Source organism: Boleophthalmus pectinirostris, unplaced genomic scaffold (assembly GCF_026225935.1).
Source record: "Boleophthalmus pectinirostris isolate CB_2022bp ecotype Guang Dong unplaced genomic scaffold, ASM2622593v1 HiC_scaffold_2, whole genome shotgun sequence".
NCBI classification, from domain to species: domain Eukaryota; kingdom Metazoa; phylum Chordata; class Actinopteri; order Gobiiformes; family Gobiidae; genus Boleophthalmus; species Boleophthalmus pectinirostris.
Window position 1 is genome coordinate 43035472 of NW_026571152.1, and position 18883 is coordinate 43054354.

An 18883-nucleotide genomic window follows, 5' to 3' on the forward strand; every position below is an offset into this window, starting at 1 on the left:
TGAGCTTCTTAAACCGTCACCGGGGTAAAAACCTGGAGCAGGAGGCGACAGATTTGAGAAAATCTGGAGTGAAGTTTGTTCAGGTCCAGAGATAAAATCTCTCATCTGTTTTCTTTGTTCTCATCAGTGGTTTTGGTGCTACGCCTGATCTGTTTACATCAACTTCTGTCTCAAAAGTGCTTCAGGCTGATCCAGACCCAGACTAGACCCAGACTCAGACCCAGACTCAGACTAGACCCAGACTCAGACCCAGACCCAGACTCAGACCCAGACTGAGATTGAGACTGGGACTGAGACTCAGCCCAAACTCAGCCCAAGTTCGGACTAAATTCGGACTAAGTTCGGACTAAGTTCCGAATAAATTCAGACTAAATTCAGACTAAATTCAGACTTGGAATGGGACTTAGACCCAGCTCAGTCTAAGTTTAGAGTCGACTCAGGTCAGACCCAGACTAAGCCTCAGCTCGAACTCAGTTTGAACTCAGCCTCAGACTCGGATTGAACCTGGACTCAGCCCAGACTCAGCCTCAGCCCAGACCCAGCCTCGGTCTCAGCCTCGGTCTCAGCCTCGGTCTCAGCCTCGGTCTCAGACTCGGTCTCAGACTCGGTCTCAGACTCGGTCTCAGACTCGGTCTCAGACTCGGTCTCAGACTCCCACAGCATCAGTGCATAGTTGTGTAGTGAGGTAACTGCATCCTCGTGTCCTTCAGGTTTTGGTTGAGTTCAGACCAGACTCGGACTCGGACTCAGACCGGACTCGGACTCAGACTCGGACTCCTGCCCCTCACACGTAGATCCCCTCCGGGTTGAGGCCGGAGGTCAGGGGGCTGTGCAGGACCCGCAGGTGTCCAGGTGCATGCTGGGAGCCCGGGGGCCGCTTCAGGGAACCAGTGAGAGGAACAAGATCTGAAAACACAAGACAACAAACAACAAACGTGAGAACAGAACCTGACACGAGCGCAGACGACGAGAACACAGAGAGCGGAACGTTAAAGCTGCACTGTGTAACTTTCTGGGTGTGGGTCCAGCACCTGCCTGTTTCTATGGATACATCACTGCTCTGCCTGGAATGTCCCACAGTGTGACTTTAAACAGATTTATTCAACATTTATTCAATCACAGGTGGTTTTACGGCTCAAAAACACCTCAAAAAACAAACACTGTGACTGTGAGCGGCGTCGCCTCTCCACAGATCTGACCTGTCACTCTGTCTGGTTTGGTCTCCATGGAGATAGAAAAGTTTAAAAGCCACACTGAGGAACATTCCAGACAAAGCCATAACAAAAAAATAAAAAAAAAGCATCTCTTGGATCCTCCAGCAGAAAAGTTACACAACGAACTTTTACATGTTTTAATTTTCTGCCAAATATTTGATCGTTTTATTTATTTGGGTTTAAATCTTTTTTGTTTTGTGATTTGATTTGCGATAGAAGCAGGATTCTGTTAAACGTGTAAACTGTAAACAACTCCAGAAGCTTTCATCACGGAAAAAAAAAGAAAAGAAATATGCAGTGATGAAATAAAACAAGACCCATGATTTCAAAACACTGTGTCTGTGGGACGTTGTGCAACTGTAATCGCTTCCAGTAGTTTGAACCCGACACCCGTCTGCTGCGAGAACGAACAAAACGAACAAAAGAATTAAAAAAACAAGAAAAAACAAGAAAAAATATATAAAAACTATAAAACTACTGAACATTAAGAGCCCATTTTACACTATTTTCTTTTCTAAATGTCGTTTCCTCGTCACAAACAAACCTGGAGTTGTGTTTTTTTGTTTCACTCACATGTTTAAACAGTGTGGGGGAGTAACAGATTACATGTACCAGAGTTAAGTAATCAGAGTACAAATGATGAGTAACTGTGTTCAGTTACAGTTACTGTTTCAGTGAGTGGGAATTGGATTACAGTTACTTTGTTGAAATAAATGGATTAAACAGAGGGACTTTCCTGTTTTCACATTTTGGGCTAAAACAGGACTAAAACAGGTTTAAACCAGGACTAAACCAGGTCTAAACCAGGACTAAACCAGGACTAAACCAGGACTAAAACAGGACTAAAACAGGTTTAAACCAGGACTAAACCAGGACTAAACCAGGACTAAAACAGGACTAAAACAGGACTAAAACCAGGTCTAAAACCAGGTCTAAAACCAGGTCTAAAACAGGTCTAAACCAGGTCTAAACCAGGTCTAAACCAGGACTAAAACAGGTCTAAAACAGGACTAAAACAGGACTAAAACCAGGTCTAAAACCAGGTCTAAAACCAGGTCTAAACCAGGTCTAAACCAGGTCTAAACCAGGTCTAAAACAGGTCTAAACTAGGTCTAAACCAGGTCTAAACCAGGTCTAAACCAGGTCTAAACCAGGACTAAAACAGGACTAAAACCAGGTCTAAAACCAGGTCTAAAACCAGGTCTAAACTAGGTCTAAACTAGGTCTAAACCAGGTCTAAACCAGGTCTAAACCAGGTCTAAACCAGGACTAAAACAGGACTAAAACAGGTCTAAAACAGGACTAAAACAGGACTAAAACCAGGTCTAAACCAGGTCTAAACCAGGACTAAACCAGGTCTAAAACAGGACTAAAACAGGTCTAAAACAGGACTAAAACAGGTCTAAACCAGGTCTAAACCAGGACTAAAACAGGACTAAACCAGGTCTAAAACAGGACTAAACAGGACTAAAACCAGGTCTAAAACCAGGTCTAAAACCAGGTCTAAACCAGGTCTAAACCAGGTCTAAACCAGGTCTAAAACAGGTCTAAACTAGGTCTAAACCAGGTCTAAACCAGGTCTAAACCAGGTCTAAACCAGGACTAAAACAGGACTAAAACCAGGTCTAAAACCAGGTCTAAAACCAGGTCTAAACTAGGTCTAAACTAGGTCTAAACCAGGTCTAAACCAGGTCTAAACCAGGTCTAAACCAGGTCTAAACCAGGTCTAAAACAGGTCTAAACCAGGACAAAAACAGGTCTAAAACCAGGTCTAAACTAGGTCTAAACTAGGTCTAAACCAGGACTAAAACAGGTCTAAACCAGGACAAAAACAGGTCTAAACCAGGACTAAAACAGGTCTAAAACCAGGACTAAAACAGGACTAAAACAGGTCTAAAACCATGTCTAAACTAGGTCTAAACTAGGTCTAAACCAGGTCTAAAACAGGACAAAAACAGGTCTAAACCAGGACTAAAACAGGACTAAAACCAGGTCTAAACTAGGTCTAAACCAGGTCTAAACCAGGTCTAAACCAGGACTAAAACAGGACTACAACCAGGTCTAAAACCAGGTCTAAACTAGTCTAGATCTGAACCAGATCTAAACCAGGTCTAAACCAGGACTAAACCAGGTCTAAACTAGATCTAAACCAGATCTAAACCAGGACTAAACCAGGTCTAAAACCAGGTCTAAAACCAGGTCTAAAACCAGGTCTAAACTAGTCTAGATCTGAACCAGATCTAAACCAGGTCTAAACCAGGTCTAAACTAGATCTAAACCAGATCTAAACCAGGACTAAACCAGGACTAAACTAGGTCTAAACCAGGTCTAAACCAGGACTAAACCAGGTCTAAACCAGGTCTAAACCAGGACTAAACTAGGTCTAAACCAGGTCTAAACCAGGACTAAACCAGGTCTAAACCAGGTCTAAACCAGGACTAAACCAGGTCTAAACCAGGTCTAAACCAGGTCTAAACCAGGACTAAAACAGGACTAAAACCAGGTCTAAAACCAGGTCTAAAACCAGGTCTAAACTAGATCTAAACTAGGTCTAAACCAGGTCTAAACCAGGTCATAAACCAGGTCTAAATCAGGACTAAAACAGGACTAAAACAGGACTAAAACCAGGTCTAAAACCAGGTCTAAACTAGTCTAGATCTGAACCAGATCTAAACCAGGTCTAAACCAGGACTAAACCAGGTCTAAACTAGATCTAAACCAGGACTAAACCAGGTCTAAACCAGGACTAAACCAGGACTAAACCAGGACTAAACCAGGTCTAAACCAGGACTAAACCAGGTCTAAACTAGATCTAAACCAGGACTAAACCAGGTCTAAACCAGGACTAAACCAGGTCTAAACTAAACTAGGTCTAAACCAGGTCTAAACCAGGTCTAAACCAGGTCTAAACCAGGACTAAAACAGGACTAAAACAGGTCTAAAACAGGACTAAAACAGGACTAAAACCAGGTCTAAAACCAGGTCTAAACTAGTCTAGATCTGAACCAGATCTAAACCAGGTCTAAACCAGGACTAAACCAGGTCTAAACTAGATCTAAACCAGGACTAAACCAGGTCTAAACCAGGACTAAACCAGGACTAAACCAGGACTAAACCAGGTCTAAACCAGGACTAAACCAGGTCTAAACTAGATCTAAACCAGGACTAAACCAGGTCTAAACCAGGTCTAAACCAGGTCTAAATCCTGCTGTGTGGACGTGTTTCTTCTTCTTCTATCAATAATATTTTTTAATTTGGTTCAGTAAAATCTGGACTTTTTATTTTCTTTTATCAGACAAAACTTCTTATGTGAAGATTTCCTCGTCTTTGTTTCTCTACAGCAAATCAAGTAATCCAGAGTAATCAGATTACATTACTCACCTAAAGTAATTTAATGGATTCTGTTACAAACTACATTTTGTCGTATGTAATCTGTAATCTGTAGGGGATTACATTTTAAAAGTCACCTTCCCAACACTGATGTTTAACACACAAACCCTGCACTGTAAACGCTCTGCTCCACCTTGTGATGTCATCATGTGGTGATACAGGAAGTGCTCCAGTGTGTTTTTAAACTCCACACACCTTCACTAGAAACACTTGGATCATTTCAGACCTGGACTTGCCCAAACTCTGCCGTATAAAAAGGTGAAAAGTAAGCAGCTGCTAACTGAAAACTACCACTTGATGACATCACAAGGTGGAGCGGAGCGTTTTGAGGTTTGGAGATGTAAACAGACTAATAATAAAGAGTTACTCTGCGTTCAGACTAATCATTCAGAGAACATTCCCTCATGAATGTTCCCTCAAACGTTCAAAACGACTAAATATTTTATTTTTAAAACACAAATGTGGCGTCGCTTCTTCACTTTTTATTCCGCGTTTGGACGAGAGTTTTCAGGAAATCCACACACTTTTGCGTCACCGTGAGCAGCAGATTTCCTCCTGAAAACACTCGTCTAAACGCGGAATAAAAAGTAAAGATCACTTTTTCATCATCATATAAACATGAATGAAACAAAACACAAAAGTCCACGTCTGTTTTGTTCAGATGTTTGTCTCATTTCACTTTGTGTCACTACATAAACCTTGGTTGGACGGGCCGGTATTTTTTTTCGATTAGAAACAGAAAATACTGTGGAGGGGAAAATGTTTAACTCAGTTCTGAATAATATTAATTGTATTTTTTGTAAATATAATTGTTTTGTGGAGCTGCTCAGACTGGGAAGAGTTTCTGTTCTGACTCAGCAATGAAAAAATGAAGCTGACGAACAAAAAATGTCATTAAAAAAACACGTCTAAAATAAAAGTGACGCAGATTTAGTCGAAGATTTGGGTAAAATGATAAAATCTGTTTATTTTTTTTTATTCTAAATGAGCTTAAACAAGATGATCAGAGTGAGACAAAGAGCTGGATGTGGCTCTGGAGCTGGACTCAGGTCTGACAGAATGTGAGCGAGCGTCCACCAGGGGGCAGTGCGCGGCTCAAAAGCACAAAGGCGCTGATGCAGTGAAGGAGCACGTGCCTCTGAAGAGTCTGCAGATTTACACTCGTGAGGAGGAAGAGGAGGAGGAGGGAGGAAGGTGATTCTAAACTAGGACAGACTCGGGTTGTGTGAGATTGTTCGTTCTCGTGTCAGAATCTGAGGAGCTTCTGTCTCTGTGTTTTTTTTGTTTTTTTTTTGTTCATTCACAAACTCGGATTTGTGTATTTTGGCAAAACAAACGACAATTTATGTTCCACTTTACTGTTGGCAGAATCAGACTAGACCAAAAACTGTGATAGTCCTGGTTCAGTCTTAGTTTAGTCCTGGTTTAGTTTTAGTTTAGTCCTGGTTTAGACCTGGTTTAGTCCTGGTTTAGTTTTAGTTTAGTCCTGGTTTAGACCTGGTTTAGTCCTGGTTTAGTCCTGGTTTAGTCCTGGTTTAGTCCTGGTTTAGTCCTGGTTTAGTCCTGGTTTAGTCCTGGTTTAATCCTGGTTTAGTCCTGGTTTAGTCCTGGTTTAGTCCTGGTTTAGTCCTGGTTAGTCCTGGTTTAATCCTGGTTTAGACCTGGTTTAGACCTGGTTTACCTGGTTTTTAGTCCTGGTTTAGTCCTGGTTTAGTCCTGGTTTAGTCCTGGTTTAGTCCTGGTTTAGTCCTGGTTTAGTCCTGGTTTAGTCCTGGTTTAGAGTCCTAGTTTAGTCCTGGTTTAGTCCTGGTTTAGTCCTGGTTTTAGTCCTGGTTTAGTCCTGGTTTAGTCCTGGTTTAGACCTGGTTTAGACCTGGTTTACACCTGGTTTAGTCCTGGTTTAGTCCTGGTTTAGACCTGGTTTAGTCCTGGTTTAGTCCTGGTTTAGTCCTGGTTTAGTCCTGGTTTAGTCCTGGTTTAGTCCAGTTTAGTCCAGTTTAGTCCAGTTTAGTCCTGTTTAAATCCTGGTTTAGTCCTGGTTTAATCCTGGTTTAGTCCTGGTTTAGTCCTGGTTTAGTCCTGGTTTAGTCCTGGTTTAATCCTGGTTTAGTCCTGGTTTAGTCCTGGTTTAGTCCTGGTTTAGTCCTGGTTTAGTCCTGGTTTAGTCCTGGTTTAGTCCCGGGGAAACTGGAGCGACTGGAGACTCTATATTCCTCACATTTCCTTTTTGAATCATGATTTCAGTATTTGAAGAAAAGAAAGTTTTAAAAACTTCCTTTTTCATGTAAAATTCATCATTTCGCTTCATGTTTGTCGTTTTCTCAGACGAGTTTTTGAATCATATTAAAGGATCCAAATGAGGCCGTTTTCTGATCAGTTCTAACGTTGTTTCCTGGTCAAAATCAGACCTGGACTTGTGTTTGTTTGAGTAACTCTTTATTTTTATTATTATTATTATTATTATTATTAGTCCGTCTACGTGTGCAAAGCTCTAAATGCTCTGCTCCACCTTGTGATGTCATAACAGCTCCTAGACAACGACTGAAACTTTATTGCTCCACACGGGAAATGATTTGGACACAGCGGCTCAAACGCCACAGTATAAAAATATAATAACAAAGACAGAACAAATAAATAGTAATAATTTCAACATAAGTAGCAGAAAAAGAGCACGAGACAAAGTCAAATAAAAATGATCTATAACTTTAACTCATTTCTTGTCTTGTTGACATGTTTCGGCTGCTAGATCCAAGCCGTATTTAGAAGTTTAAATACATAAGATAAAGACAAAATGAACTAGAAAAATAAAATATAAAGAAATTGAAAATAAAATTGAAAAATAAGTCATTAAAAAAAATCACGTCCTCCTTCCTTTAGTTCAGTCAAAATAGTCAGTTCCAGAGCTGAAATCATTCAAATGGTGAATGGAGTTTAAAAAACACAGTGGAGCACGTCCTGTATCACCACATGATGACATCACGAGGTGGAACAGAGTGTTTTCAGTTTAAGAGAAGAACTCAAAACACTGAAATGTGCAGGTTTGTGTGTTAAATGTGAGAATGAAACAAAAAAAAACACATCTCCTGTTCTGTTTGTGACGAGGAAACGACGTCAGAACATCAGAAAATAAAGTTTAAACGACAAAATACTTTTAGATTTGACATGAGGAGAAAAATAAGTGAAGAGTTGAGTTGGAGAAGAGGACAGAGTGTGAGGATCTCGTCTGAGCCGCGGGTCGTCGGTTCAGGCTCCATCGTCTGGTCAGGTTATGTAAGAAAACACTGTGTTTGTTTTGTGTCGGGCGGATCTCAAACAAAACAAGAGCCTTGGTCGTCCACAAGGACAGAGGAGGAAACCCTGAGCCCACAGGACGGAACGAGAGGGACGGAGGGACGGAGGGACAGAGGGACAGAGGGACAGTGGGACAGAGGGACAGAGGGACAGAGGGACAGAGGGACAGAGGGACAGAGGGACAGAGGGACAGAGGGATGAGAGGGACAGAGGGACAGAGGGACAGTGGGACAGAGGGACAGAGGGGACAGAGGGACAGAGGGACAGAGGGACAGAGGGACAGAGGGACAGAGGGACAGTGGGGACAGAGGGACAGTGGGACAGGAGGGACAGAGGGACAGTGGGACAGAGGGACAGAGGGACAGAGGGACAGAGGGACAGAGGGACAGAGAGGGACAGAGGGATGAGAGGGACAGAGGGACAGTGGGACAGAGGGACAGAGGGACAGAGGACAGAGGGACAGTGGGACAGAGGGACAGAGGGACAGTGGGACAGAGGGACAGAGGGATGAGAGGGACAGAGGGACAGTGGGACAGAGGGACAGAGGGACAGAGGGACAGTGGGACAGAGGGACAGAGGGAGAGAGGGACAGAGGGACAGAGTGGGGACAGAGGGACAGAGAAGGACAGAGGGACAGTGGGACAGTGGGACAGTGGGACAGAGGGACAGAGGGACAGAGGGACAGTGGGACAGAGGGACAGAGGGACAGAGGGACATGGGACAGAGGGACAGAGGGATGGACAGAGGGACAGTGGGACAGAGGGACAGAGGGACAGAGGGACAGAGGGACAGAGGGACAGAGGGATGAGAGGGACAGAGGGACAGTGGGACAGAGGACAGAGGGACAGAGGGACAGTGGGACAGAGGGACAGGGGGACAGAGGGACAGAGGGACATGGGGACAGAGGGGACAGTGGGGACAGTGGGACAGAGGGACATGGGGACAGAGAGGGACAGAGGGACAGTGGGACAGGGGGACAGAGGGACAGAGGGACAGTGGGACAGAGGGACGAGGGATGGGGACAGAGGGACAGGGGGACAGAGGGACAGAGGGACAGTGGGACAGAGGGACAGAGGGACAGTGGGACATGGGGACAGGGGACAGAGGGACAGAGGGACAGTGGGACAGAGGGACAGTGGGACAGAGGGACAGAGGGACAGAGGGACAGAGGGACAGAGGGACATGGGGACAGTGGGACAGAGGGACAGAGGGATGGGGGACAGAGGGACAGAGGGACAGTGGGACAGAGGGACAGAGGGATGAGAGGGACAGAGGGACAGTGGACAGAGGGACAGAGGGACAGAGGGAGGGACAGAGGGACAGAGGGACAGAGGATGAGAGGGACAGAGGGACAGTGGGACAGAGGGACAGAGGGACAGAGGGACAGAGGGACAGAGGGACAGAGGATGAGAGGGACAGAGGGACAGAGGGACAGTGGGACAGAGGGACAGAGGGACAGAGGGACAGAGGGACAGAGGGACAGTGGGACAGAGGGACAGAGGGATGAGAGGGACAGAGGACAGGGGACAGAGGGACAGAGGGACAGAGGGACAGAGGGACAGAGGGACAGGATGGGGGGACAGAGGGACAGTGGGACAGTGGGACATGGGGACAGCGGGACAGTGGGACAGAGGAGAGAGGGACAGAGGGACAGAGGACAGTGGGACAGAGGGGACAGTGGGACAGAGGATGAGGACAGAGGGACAGTGGGACAGAGGGACAGAGGGACAGTGGGACAGTGGGACAGAGGACAGTGGGACAGTGGGACACAGAGGAGAGGGACAGAGGGACAGATGGACAGTGGGACAGAGGGACAGTGGGACAGTGGGACAGAGAGGAAGGACGAGTGTCACGAGATTAAAAGTTCAAACTCTCGACAGTGAAAAACAGAGTAAATCCTGTTAAAATACAGATTTGTGTTGAGTTTTCGTCTTCACCAAACATGTTTACATGAGGTTTTTTTATTCCAAATCAATTGTTCTGAATTAAATAGTTCTGAATTAAAATATTCTCCTTCAAGTTTACATGGAAATCATAATTCCCTATTAAAATGTACATGAAAAACACATTAAATTGCTTTTATTTAATTCTGAAAACACACTTCAGCTGCTAACGGTTTTTCTGTCGTCAGTTTGTCTTTACGCCGCGACACAAACATGATACAAACTTTTTCCGCAGTCGTTCCGACTCGGCTGGATTTATGTCACAGTGAAAATGTCTCAGGGTAAACGGGGAGAAATGTCTTTTCAACATTTTGATGTGTTCAGTTGCGTCTCTGTAGAAAAACTGTCTCTAAAAATGTTGTAGTGACATTTAGACTTTGTTTCCCGTCATTTCACACTGAACATGTAAAAGTCACTGACATAAACGTCAGTGAACAGGAGCTCGTCAGACCTGATGCTCATTAGTGTTTTAGTTCTTCAAACTGGTCTTGGTCTGGTCTTGGTCTGGTCTTGGTCTGGTCTTGGTCTGGTCTCGGTCTGGTCTCGGTCTGGTCTCGGTCTGGTCTCTCTGGTCTGGTCTGGTCTGGTCTCGGTCTGGTCTGGTCTGGTCTGGTCTCTGGTCTGGTCTTCTTGGTCTTGGTCTCTGGTCTCGGTCTGGTCTGGTCTGGTCTGGGGTCTTGGTCTTGGTCTTGGTCTTGAAGGTGCTTGGACTCGGTCTGGTCTCGGTCTGGTCTTGGTCTGGTCTCGGTCTGGTCTTGGTCTGGTCTTCTGGTCTGGTCTCTGGTCTCGGTCTGGTCTGGTCTGGTCTGGTCTGGTCTGGTCTTCTGGTCTGGTCTTGGTCTCGGTCTGGTCTCGGTCTGGTCTAGCCTGACAACAAAAATCCTTCCCATTTTCTTCAGTTTTGTGCAAAGTTTCAGTGGAAGTTTTGTTCAAGAGGAGAAGAGGCTGAGGGTCCAAACACGGGCCCAGTGTGTTTAAGAGCAGAACTGTTTGTTTGGCTTATTTTAATCTTAAATTAACATTTATTAGATAAAATGGAGATAGATTTATTAAAAAAAATACAGGTTCAGTCTCATCATCAGAAGAGCCTCTAGTCAGAAGAGCCTCTAGTCAGAAAATCCATGTTCAGGTCGTGTTACAAATTGTTACAAATGAAACTGTATTTCAAGTTTTAAATATTTTTAAAAGTAAATATTAAAAGTAATAAATATATTAAACCCTTAAAATACAGCAAAAATGTTTGAGGAAATTAATGATTTGGGTGGAAATGTCGTCTTAAGTGGAACAGGGTGAATAATTGCAAAATGTTCAGTAATTCGAGCTCTACAACCTTCATTTTAATTTTATTTTAAATCTTTTTCTTTTAATAAGCATTGGTGGGTTTGTAAACCAACAAATTAAGTCATGTTGGCCTTAGCTGATGCTGTTATACATGATTATGTGTTTTCCTGTCAATATCTCTAAAAATGTTGATGTTGCAGCCATTTTTAATTGGTAAACATCCAAAAGTTTACTCATTCTTCCCTGATCCAGGGATTATTCCCTGTTGCTTTCATCAAATAAACATTCAATTGTTCAAGAGAAATGTTGCTGACAAACCAATAGAAGAGGAATGATTTTCTGACTAGTGGATCTTCTGATGATGAGGCTGTAACTGTTTGGATTTATGACAAATATCACAGAATCTGAAAACCGCCAATAACAGAAAATGACAAAACGATAATGTGTTCGATATTGAAATGATCCGCGTCTCCAAAACCAAAACAACAATCACACTTTCACTCGTTTTTCCATTTGTCTCCGTCACACTCACTGTTCGTCTGCCTTTCCCCTTCGTTCCAGAAGCGACGCTCACAAACAAACCAGCGGATGAGTCACGGCCCTCGTCTCTGTCACAATCTGAGTGGAAATATAAAAAGCTTTGTGCACCGATTATCCGACACGAGTTAAACGGACCCGAGCTAAACGGACCCGAGCTAAACGGACCCGAGCGCTTCCACCGTCACTTCAGCTCCGGCCGTTGCCAAGTGACGTGAACACGGCTCGTTCCACACGTCAGACGAGAAATACAGAAGAAAAAAGACGTTAAGACACGTTAAAGGTCCTAGTTTTAAATTCTAAACTGAGACTCACTCGGGTTGTGACGTTTGTTGTAAATAAAATGTTAAAGAGTGTGTGAGATTGTTCGTTCTCGTGTCAGAATCTGAGGAGCTTCTGTCTCTGTGAATGAACAAAAAAAAACAAAAAAACACAAACACGGATTTGTGTATTTTGGCAAAACAAACAATTATTAGAAAATAATTATTAGATAATTAGACAATTTATGCTCCTCTTTACTGTTGGCAGAATCAGACTAGTCCAGAACTGTGATAGTCCTGGTTTAGTCCTGGTTTAGTCCTGGTTTAGACCTGGTTTAGACCTGGTTTAGTCCTGGTTTAGTCCTGGTTTAGACCTGGTTTAGTGGTTTAGTCCTGGTTTAGACCTGGTTTAGACCTGGTTTAGACCTGGTTTAGTCCTGGTTTAGACCTGGTTTAGACCTGGTTTAGACCTGGTTTAGACCTGGTTTAGTCCTGGTTTAGACCTGGTTTAGACCTGGTTTAGTCCTGGTTTTAGACCTGGTTTAGTCCTGGTTTAGTCCTGGTTTAGTCTTGGTTTAGTCTTGGTTTAGTCCTGGTTTAGTCCTGGTTTAGTCCTGGTTTAGACCTGGTTTAGTCCTGGTTTAGTCTTGGTTTAGACTTTAGACCTGTTTAGTCCTGGTTTAGTCTTGGTTTAGACCTGGTTTAGTCCTAGTTTAGTCCTAGTTTAGTCTTGATTTAGTCCTGATGTAGTCCTGGTGTAGTCCTGGTTTAGTCCTGGTGTAGTCCTGGTGTAGTCCTGGTGTAGTCCTGGTGTAGTCCTGGTGTAGTCTTGGTTTAGACCTGGTTGAGTCCTGGTGTAGTCCTGGTTTAGTCCTGGTGTAGTCCTGGTTTAGTCCTGGTTGAGTCCTGGTGTAGTCCTGGTGTAGTCCTGGTTTAGTCCTGGTGTAGTCCTGGTTTAGTCCTGGTTTAGTCCTGGTTTAGACCTGGTTTAGTCCTGGTTTAGTCCTGGTGTAGTCCTGGTTTTAGTCCTGGTTTTAGTCCTGGTTTAGTCCTGGTTTTAGTCCTGGTTTAGTCCTGGTGTAGTCCTGGTTTAGTCCTGGTTTAGTCCTGGTTTAGTCCTGGTTTAGTCCTGGTTTAGTCCTGGTGTAGTCCTGGTTTAGTCCTGGTTTAGTCCTGGTTTAGTCCTGGTTTAGTCCTGGTGTTAGTCCTGGTTTAGTCCTGGTGTAGTCCTGGTTTAGTCCTGGTTTAGTCCTGGTGTAGTCCTGGTGTAGTCCTGGTTTAGTCCTGGTGTAGTCCTGGTTTAGTCCTGGTTTAGTCCTGGTTTAGTCCTGGTTTAGTCCTGGTTTAGTCCTGGTGTAGTCCTGGTTAGTCCTGGTTAGTCCTGGTTTAGTCCTGGTGTAGTCCTGGTTTAGTCCTGGTTTAGTCCTGGTTTAGTCCTGGTGTAGTCCTGGTTGAGTCCTGGTGTAGTCCTGGTTTAGTCCTGGTGTAGTCCTGGTTAGTCCTGGTTTAGTCCTGGTAGTCCTGGTTTAGTCCTGGTTTAGTCCTGGTTTAGTCCTGGTTTAGTCCTGGTTTAGTCCTGGTTTAGTCCTGGTTTAGTCGTGTTAGTCCTGGTTGAGTCCTGGTGTAGTCCTGGTGTAGTCCTGGTTTAGTCCTGGTTGAGTCCTGGTGTAGTCCTGGTTTAGTCCTGGTGTTGGTTTTAGTCCTGGTTTTCCTGGTGTAGTCCTGGTTAGTCCTGGTGTAGTCCTGGTTTAGTCGTGGTGTAGTCCTGGTTTAGTCCTGGTGTAGTCCTGGTTTAGTCCTGGTTTAGTCGTGGTGTAGTCCTGGTTTAGTCCTGGTGTAGTCCTGGTTTAGTCCTGGTTTAGTCCTGGTTTAGTCCTGGTTTAGTCCTGGTTTAGTCCTGGTTTAGTCCTGGTGTAGTCCTGGTTGAGTCCTGGTGTAGTCCTGGTGTAGTCCTGGTTTAGTCCTGGTTGAGTCCTGGTGTAGTCCTGGTTTAGTCCTGGTTAGTCCTGGTGTAGTCCTGGTTTAGTCCTGGTTTAGTCCTGGTGTAGTCCTGGTTTAGTCCTGGTGTAGTCCTGGTTTAGTCCTGGTGTAGTCCTGGTTTAGTCCTGGTTTAGTCCTGGTTTAGTCCTGGTTTAGTCGTGGTGTAGTCCTGGTGTAGTCCTGGTTTAGTCCTGGTGTAGTCCTGGTTTAGTCCTGGTTGGTAGTCCTGGTTAGTCCTGGTTAGTCCTGGTTTAGTCCTGGTTTAGTCGTGGTTAGTCCTGGTTTAGTCCTGGTTTAGTCCTGGTGTAGTCCTGGTGTAGTCCTGGTTAGTCCTGGTGTAGTCCTGGTGTAGTCCTGGTTTAGTCCTGGTTTAGTCCTGGTTTAGTCTCTTTCACACAGACAGTATTTGTTGCAACTTGGTCCATTCGAACCAAAAGCTCTTAGTTCAGTTCGTTTTCGTTGGTGTGAAAGTTTCAGTCGGACTTGGACCTGGACTAAATCACTCGGACCGAGACGTCAGAAAAGAGGTCGTCTCACTTGAATCTGCACCAAATGCCAAACTCTGGGTCGGTTCCTCTGGTGTGAACGAGAACTCGGGTCCAAACCACAGACAGCAGGTCCAAACCGACTCTTCCAAATGCATCATGGGAGTTGACACGCGTCTCCTCTGCCTGAAATGTCGCGCTGTACGACTCCAGCGCAGTAACAGATTGTTTTCCAGACGCAGTCGCGATTCATTTTCGAAATATTTTGCCAACAATCGTCAATACAGAGAATTTAACACATGAAGATCAGAGCAAAACCAACGTGTGAACATGTGGCTCCAGAGTCAGACTGATGGGAGTGTTCGTCTGTTCAGGACCTGCACACACACAGACGACCCGGTGTTCCCCGTGGACCAACCAGCATTTGTTATTTTAGGCTTTAATTAACCAAATAATTTTATGGCCATCGCCCATTCAATTGATTCAACTTTAAAAATGTCCTGCTTTTGGCCTCGTGTGAGAAATACAGTGGGACTAGATCAGATCCTGAGTCCTGAAGCAGCGGGAGCATCAGGCCGGGTTCAGATCATGTGGAGTGGGATGTGCGGAGCTTCGGCCTGAGAAGAACTTTCCCCGAGAAGAACCAAATGCACGAAGGACGGACGCTCGGAGCAACGTATGACCAACCAAACTGGACTCACACTTCTGTCCAGATGCTGCACCACCTCAGAACCAACCACGGTTCTTAAAGGTTGTATAGAAGATTTTTCCAAGGAAAGAGAAATGCAGCGACTGTTTGTCCATTTTCAATTGTCGCACTTCGCTCCTCTTCCCCGTCTCTTCTTCTTTCAGCTACGTCAAAAACAGACTTTCTTTTCTGGCGAACTGGTCGTGAGTTTTTGTCTCAACAAACTTTGTGTGAGAAGAAGCTACAGTTCGAAAAAGACGCTAAGAACCGCTGTGTTGGTTGAGTAAACAGCATCAGTGCATGAGGTAAACGTAGACCACATAATCCCAGCGCGTCGACAACTCAGTGATGATACAAACGTAGGGAGTTTGATTGACAACCCAACAGCCAATAGAAAAAGAGGTAGCGTTGTTTTCTATTGGCTGATGTTTATCTGCCCCCATCACATCCACAGTTGATGGATTTTCATTCTTTTTTTTTTTTTGGTCATCATAATTACAAGGCTGCTGCATCTCTATAATTTTATTTTGAACTTTCATAGACAATTTGAAACAAACAAAAAAAATCCTCCATACAACCTTTAAGGGCGGAGGACCAGAGCTGCCCACACCGACACGGAACCAGCGCACAGACGATGGAACGTACCTGCTCAGACTCAGTCCACTGCACGTCTGGAACCAGGACATGGAGGACGGAGCCTCTGGACCATCTGACCAACGCACTCGGAGGACGTTAAGTTGCGTTCAAAGTTCTACATGCTGCTGTTTTATGAGTTCATGGTGATAAGTTGAGATGAAGACGGCCCGTGGTCTTATCAGTATTAATAATTGGAGGTATCGCTGTTTTCCCGGGAAACAGAGGCTCGTCAATCGGACCAATTTTGGTTCGTTTACTGGTGTGAAAGCTCCACACTGGAGTGAATCTGCTGCATAATTATTTTACTGCCTGGTGCGGAGCAAATAATCAAACTAGTGGTGTGAAAACTCCCTTAGTTTAGACCTGGTTTAGCTCAAATTGGTCAAAAATAGGAACACCTGGGACATTTCTTATACGAGTCTACGTTTCTATGATGACGGTCTGAACAGAAGACACAGAAGTGGCATTGCAACGACATTAGAACAGAGAAAACAGTGTAAAATGGGCACTTTAACATCATCTGCTCGTGACGTTGTACATCTGTGACGATTTAACGGTTCCTCGAGTGGGCGGATTATACAAAATTGACTGTTAACTTTGACATGATGGTTTCCCCTTATAATTATGTAACTCACAGTTTTATTTGGGTTTATTCATGTTGGGGTCATTCTGTTTTGTCTTGTATTTCACTGAGTGTGTTTACATGCACATCAATAACTCGGTTATTCTCCATATCTCGGTTCTGTCAGTGTTCGTGTTACTGTGTTTACATGTTCACTGAGAAACCGGGACACTCATATCCACATGTACATGATCAAATGGAGTGTCCCGGTTTCTTGACATAATCTTACAAATGCGCAGGCGCAAAAATGAACTTAAATCAATTTCATAAACCAGGAAAAATACAAACCGTGAGCTCCTTTAGCATAAGAAGCTAAGGAGCTACGAGATCTCCCACAATCCACTGTGCAGATTCTTCATTCAAATCTTCTGCATAAATAAACTCAACTTTACAACATATAAACCATAAAACACTATAGACACATCAGCCCGTTTGATCAGATCATTCAGCTCTGATCACATTTGTTTACGTTTTACAGAAACGAAACTTAAGACCGTTTGGCTAATTAGCATAAACTGTTAGCGGCGATAAAAACAACTCGCTCCTTGTGTCGCTGATGTGATCAGTTTCTTTTGGACTAAATGACTCGACTTTGTGGATTATGTGTGTTATTTCTGTGACAGAAGAGGCGCTAATGATGGTGAGTGTGTTTCGTGCATATAGAGGATAGGAGATAGTTCATGTTTTAGCTTTTCAGTGTCACACGAGTGCAGGTCGTACGAGTGCAGGTCGTACGAGTGCAGGTTTAGCGCAGCTCTTTATTTTACAGTCATTTCACTCGTTTGGTCACTTTATTTATGTTGGTCAATTTATTTATGTCACTACTGTTGTGGTGAAAGGCTGGAAAGTGTCTTTTGGACACATGTGACTCAACTTTATGTTGCAGTAACCGGGATACTGCGTTTACATGCCACAAGTATCACAGTTACTATCGGAATAAACCAGCTACAGTAACTTGGTTTCTAATAACCGGGACACTGCCATAACCGGGTTACTGCGTTTACATGCACCATCAAGAAACTGGGAAACTCAAAAAACCCGATCATAACCGGGTTATTGATGTGCATGTAAACACACTCACTGGTTTAGACGTGATTATTTGAAAGATTAAGACTCAGTTTGTGTGTAAACTTGGGATAATCCTGCACCAGTCGAACTCTGTCACTGTTATTATTAATGAGACACGCTGTCACATTAATAATAATAATAATAACTCTAGTCTTATGCAGCACTTTTCCAGACGCTCAAAGTAAATTTCGGGCTTTGACGAGGAGGTTTTGGTCACATTACCTATTCCTCGGCTGCTGGGGGCGCTGTCCTCCTCCGTGGGCTCGGCCGGCAGCACCGTCACTTTGGTGCCCGTTTGTCTGATGAACTGCTGCAGGTTCACTTGTCTCAGCTCCTTCGTCAGCTGCTCCAGCTCCTGCTGCATTTCCTACGAACGCAGAAGGAAACTGGTCAGGACACGGACACTTCCTGTTTTACATTTTATACAAGTGTCGCGACAACAACTGAGTCAGGTCTGTGGAGACGCACGTTTACTGAAGGATGCAAGTTTTTCAAGGATTTAAGTGCAATAAAAATAAAATATCATAATGAAAATACATGTTTGAATTTTAGTTTATCTTTCGGCTAAAAAGTTACGCAGTGGAACTTTAATATAGAACATTTCAAAATGAACTGAAGCAAAAAATAAAAGTGTGATTCTAGAAATAGATAGAAATGAGGATTAGATTCACTCTAAATACAGCTAATGTTTGGATTGGGGACGGACATTTGATAAAATTTTCTTAATCGATCGTCGGGAGAATTAACGATCGATTATCGATTAATCATTAATGCTTTTTATATTAAAATGATCATCATTATTATTACTATCTGCACTAATCTGCATAAATAAATTCAACTTTACGACATATAAACATAACGACTCTAGATCCACATCAGCTGTTTGACATTATAATGTGTTTAATTCAGTTTTGTTCAAATCTCACAGAAACAAAACTTAAAACCACATCACTAATTTACATAAACTAAGTGAAGATAAAACTCCAGCTCTTGTGTCGCTGATGTGGTTCAACTTGTGTTGGATTAAAAGACATGACTCAGGTGAATACAGGTCAGTGTGACCAGATTTGTGTTTGTCAAAACCAGGACAGCGTACGGGGGGAGGGGGGCGGGGCCTCGTCATCCACATTGAGCGACTCTCACCTGGAAAAACTTTTTCCCACTGGACACAGAAACATATGTGCTGCTTTATCCACTGTGCACATGGACTCACACTTGTCCCAACGCAACGGAAAGTGTGGAATTTCTTCTACAAATCCTGGTTAAATCCACATTTGTGCTTCGGTTCGTTACAGACTGACCCACTGTTTGTGTCTCGCTCCTTCTGATGCAGAGACACATGTACACACCTGTTTGGTCACGACACACACACATACATTCAGTTTGTCGATTAAAATGAACGTAATCGATGAAATTCTTAATGATCAATTATCGATTAATCGACTAATCATGCCCATCCCTAGTTTGGACTGCAGAGAAACACGGCTC

General features: G+C 43.9%; 1 protein-coding gene across 1 annotated transcript in view; it reads right to left on the bottom strand.

Moving 5' to 3' along the window:
• Nucleotides 1–778: 778 nt before the first annotated feature.
• The window catches only part of LOC110170290 (ras association domain-containing protein 8), a 61535-nt gene continuing 43430 nt past the window's right edge, over nt 779–18883 (bottom strand). Inside the window, exons 7-8 of the mRNA XM_055155229.1 lie at nt 17618–17762; nt 779–906 (exon numbers count right to left, since the gene is read on the bottom strand). Of these exons, the coding sequence (XP_055011204.1) occupies nt 785–906; nt 17618–17762 (267 nt within the window). The 3' untranslated portion in view covers nt 779–784. The remainder of the gene's footprint in view (nt 907–17617; nt 17763–18883) is intronic.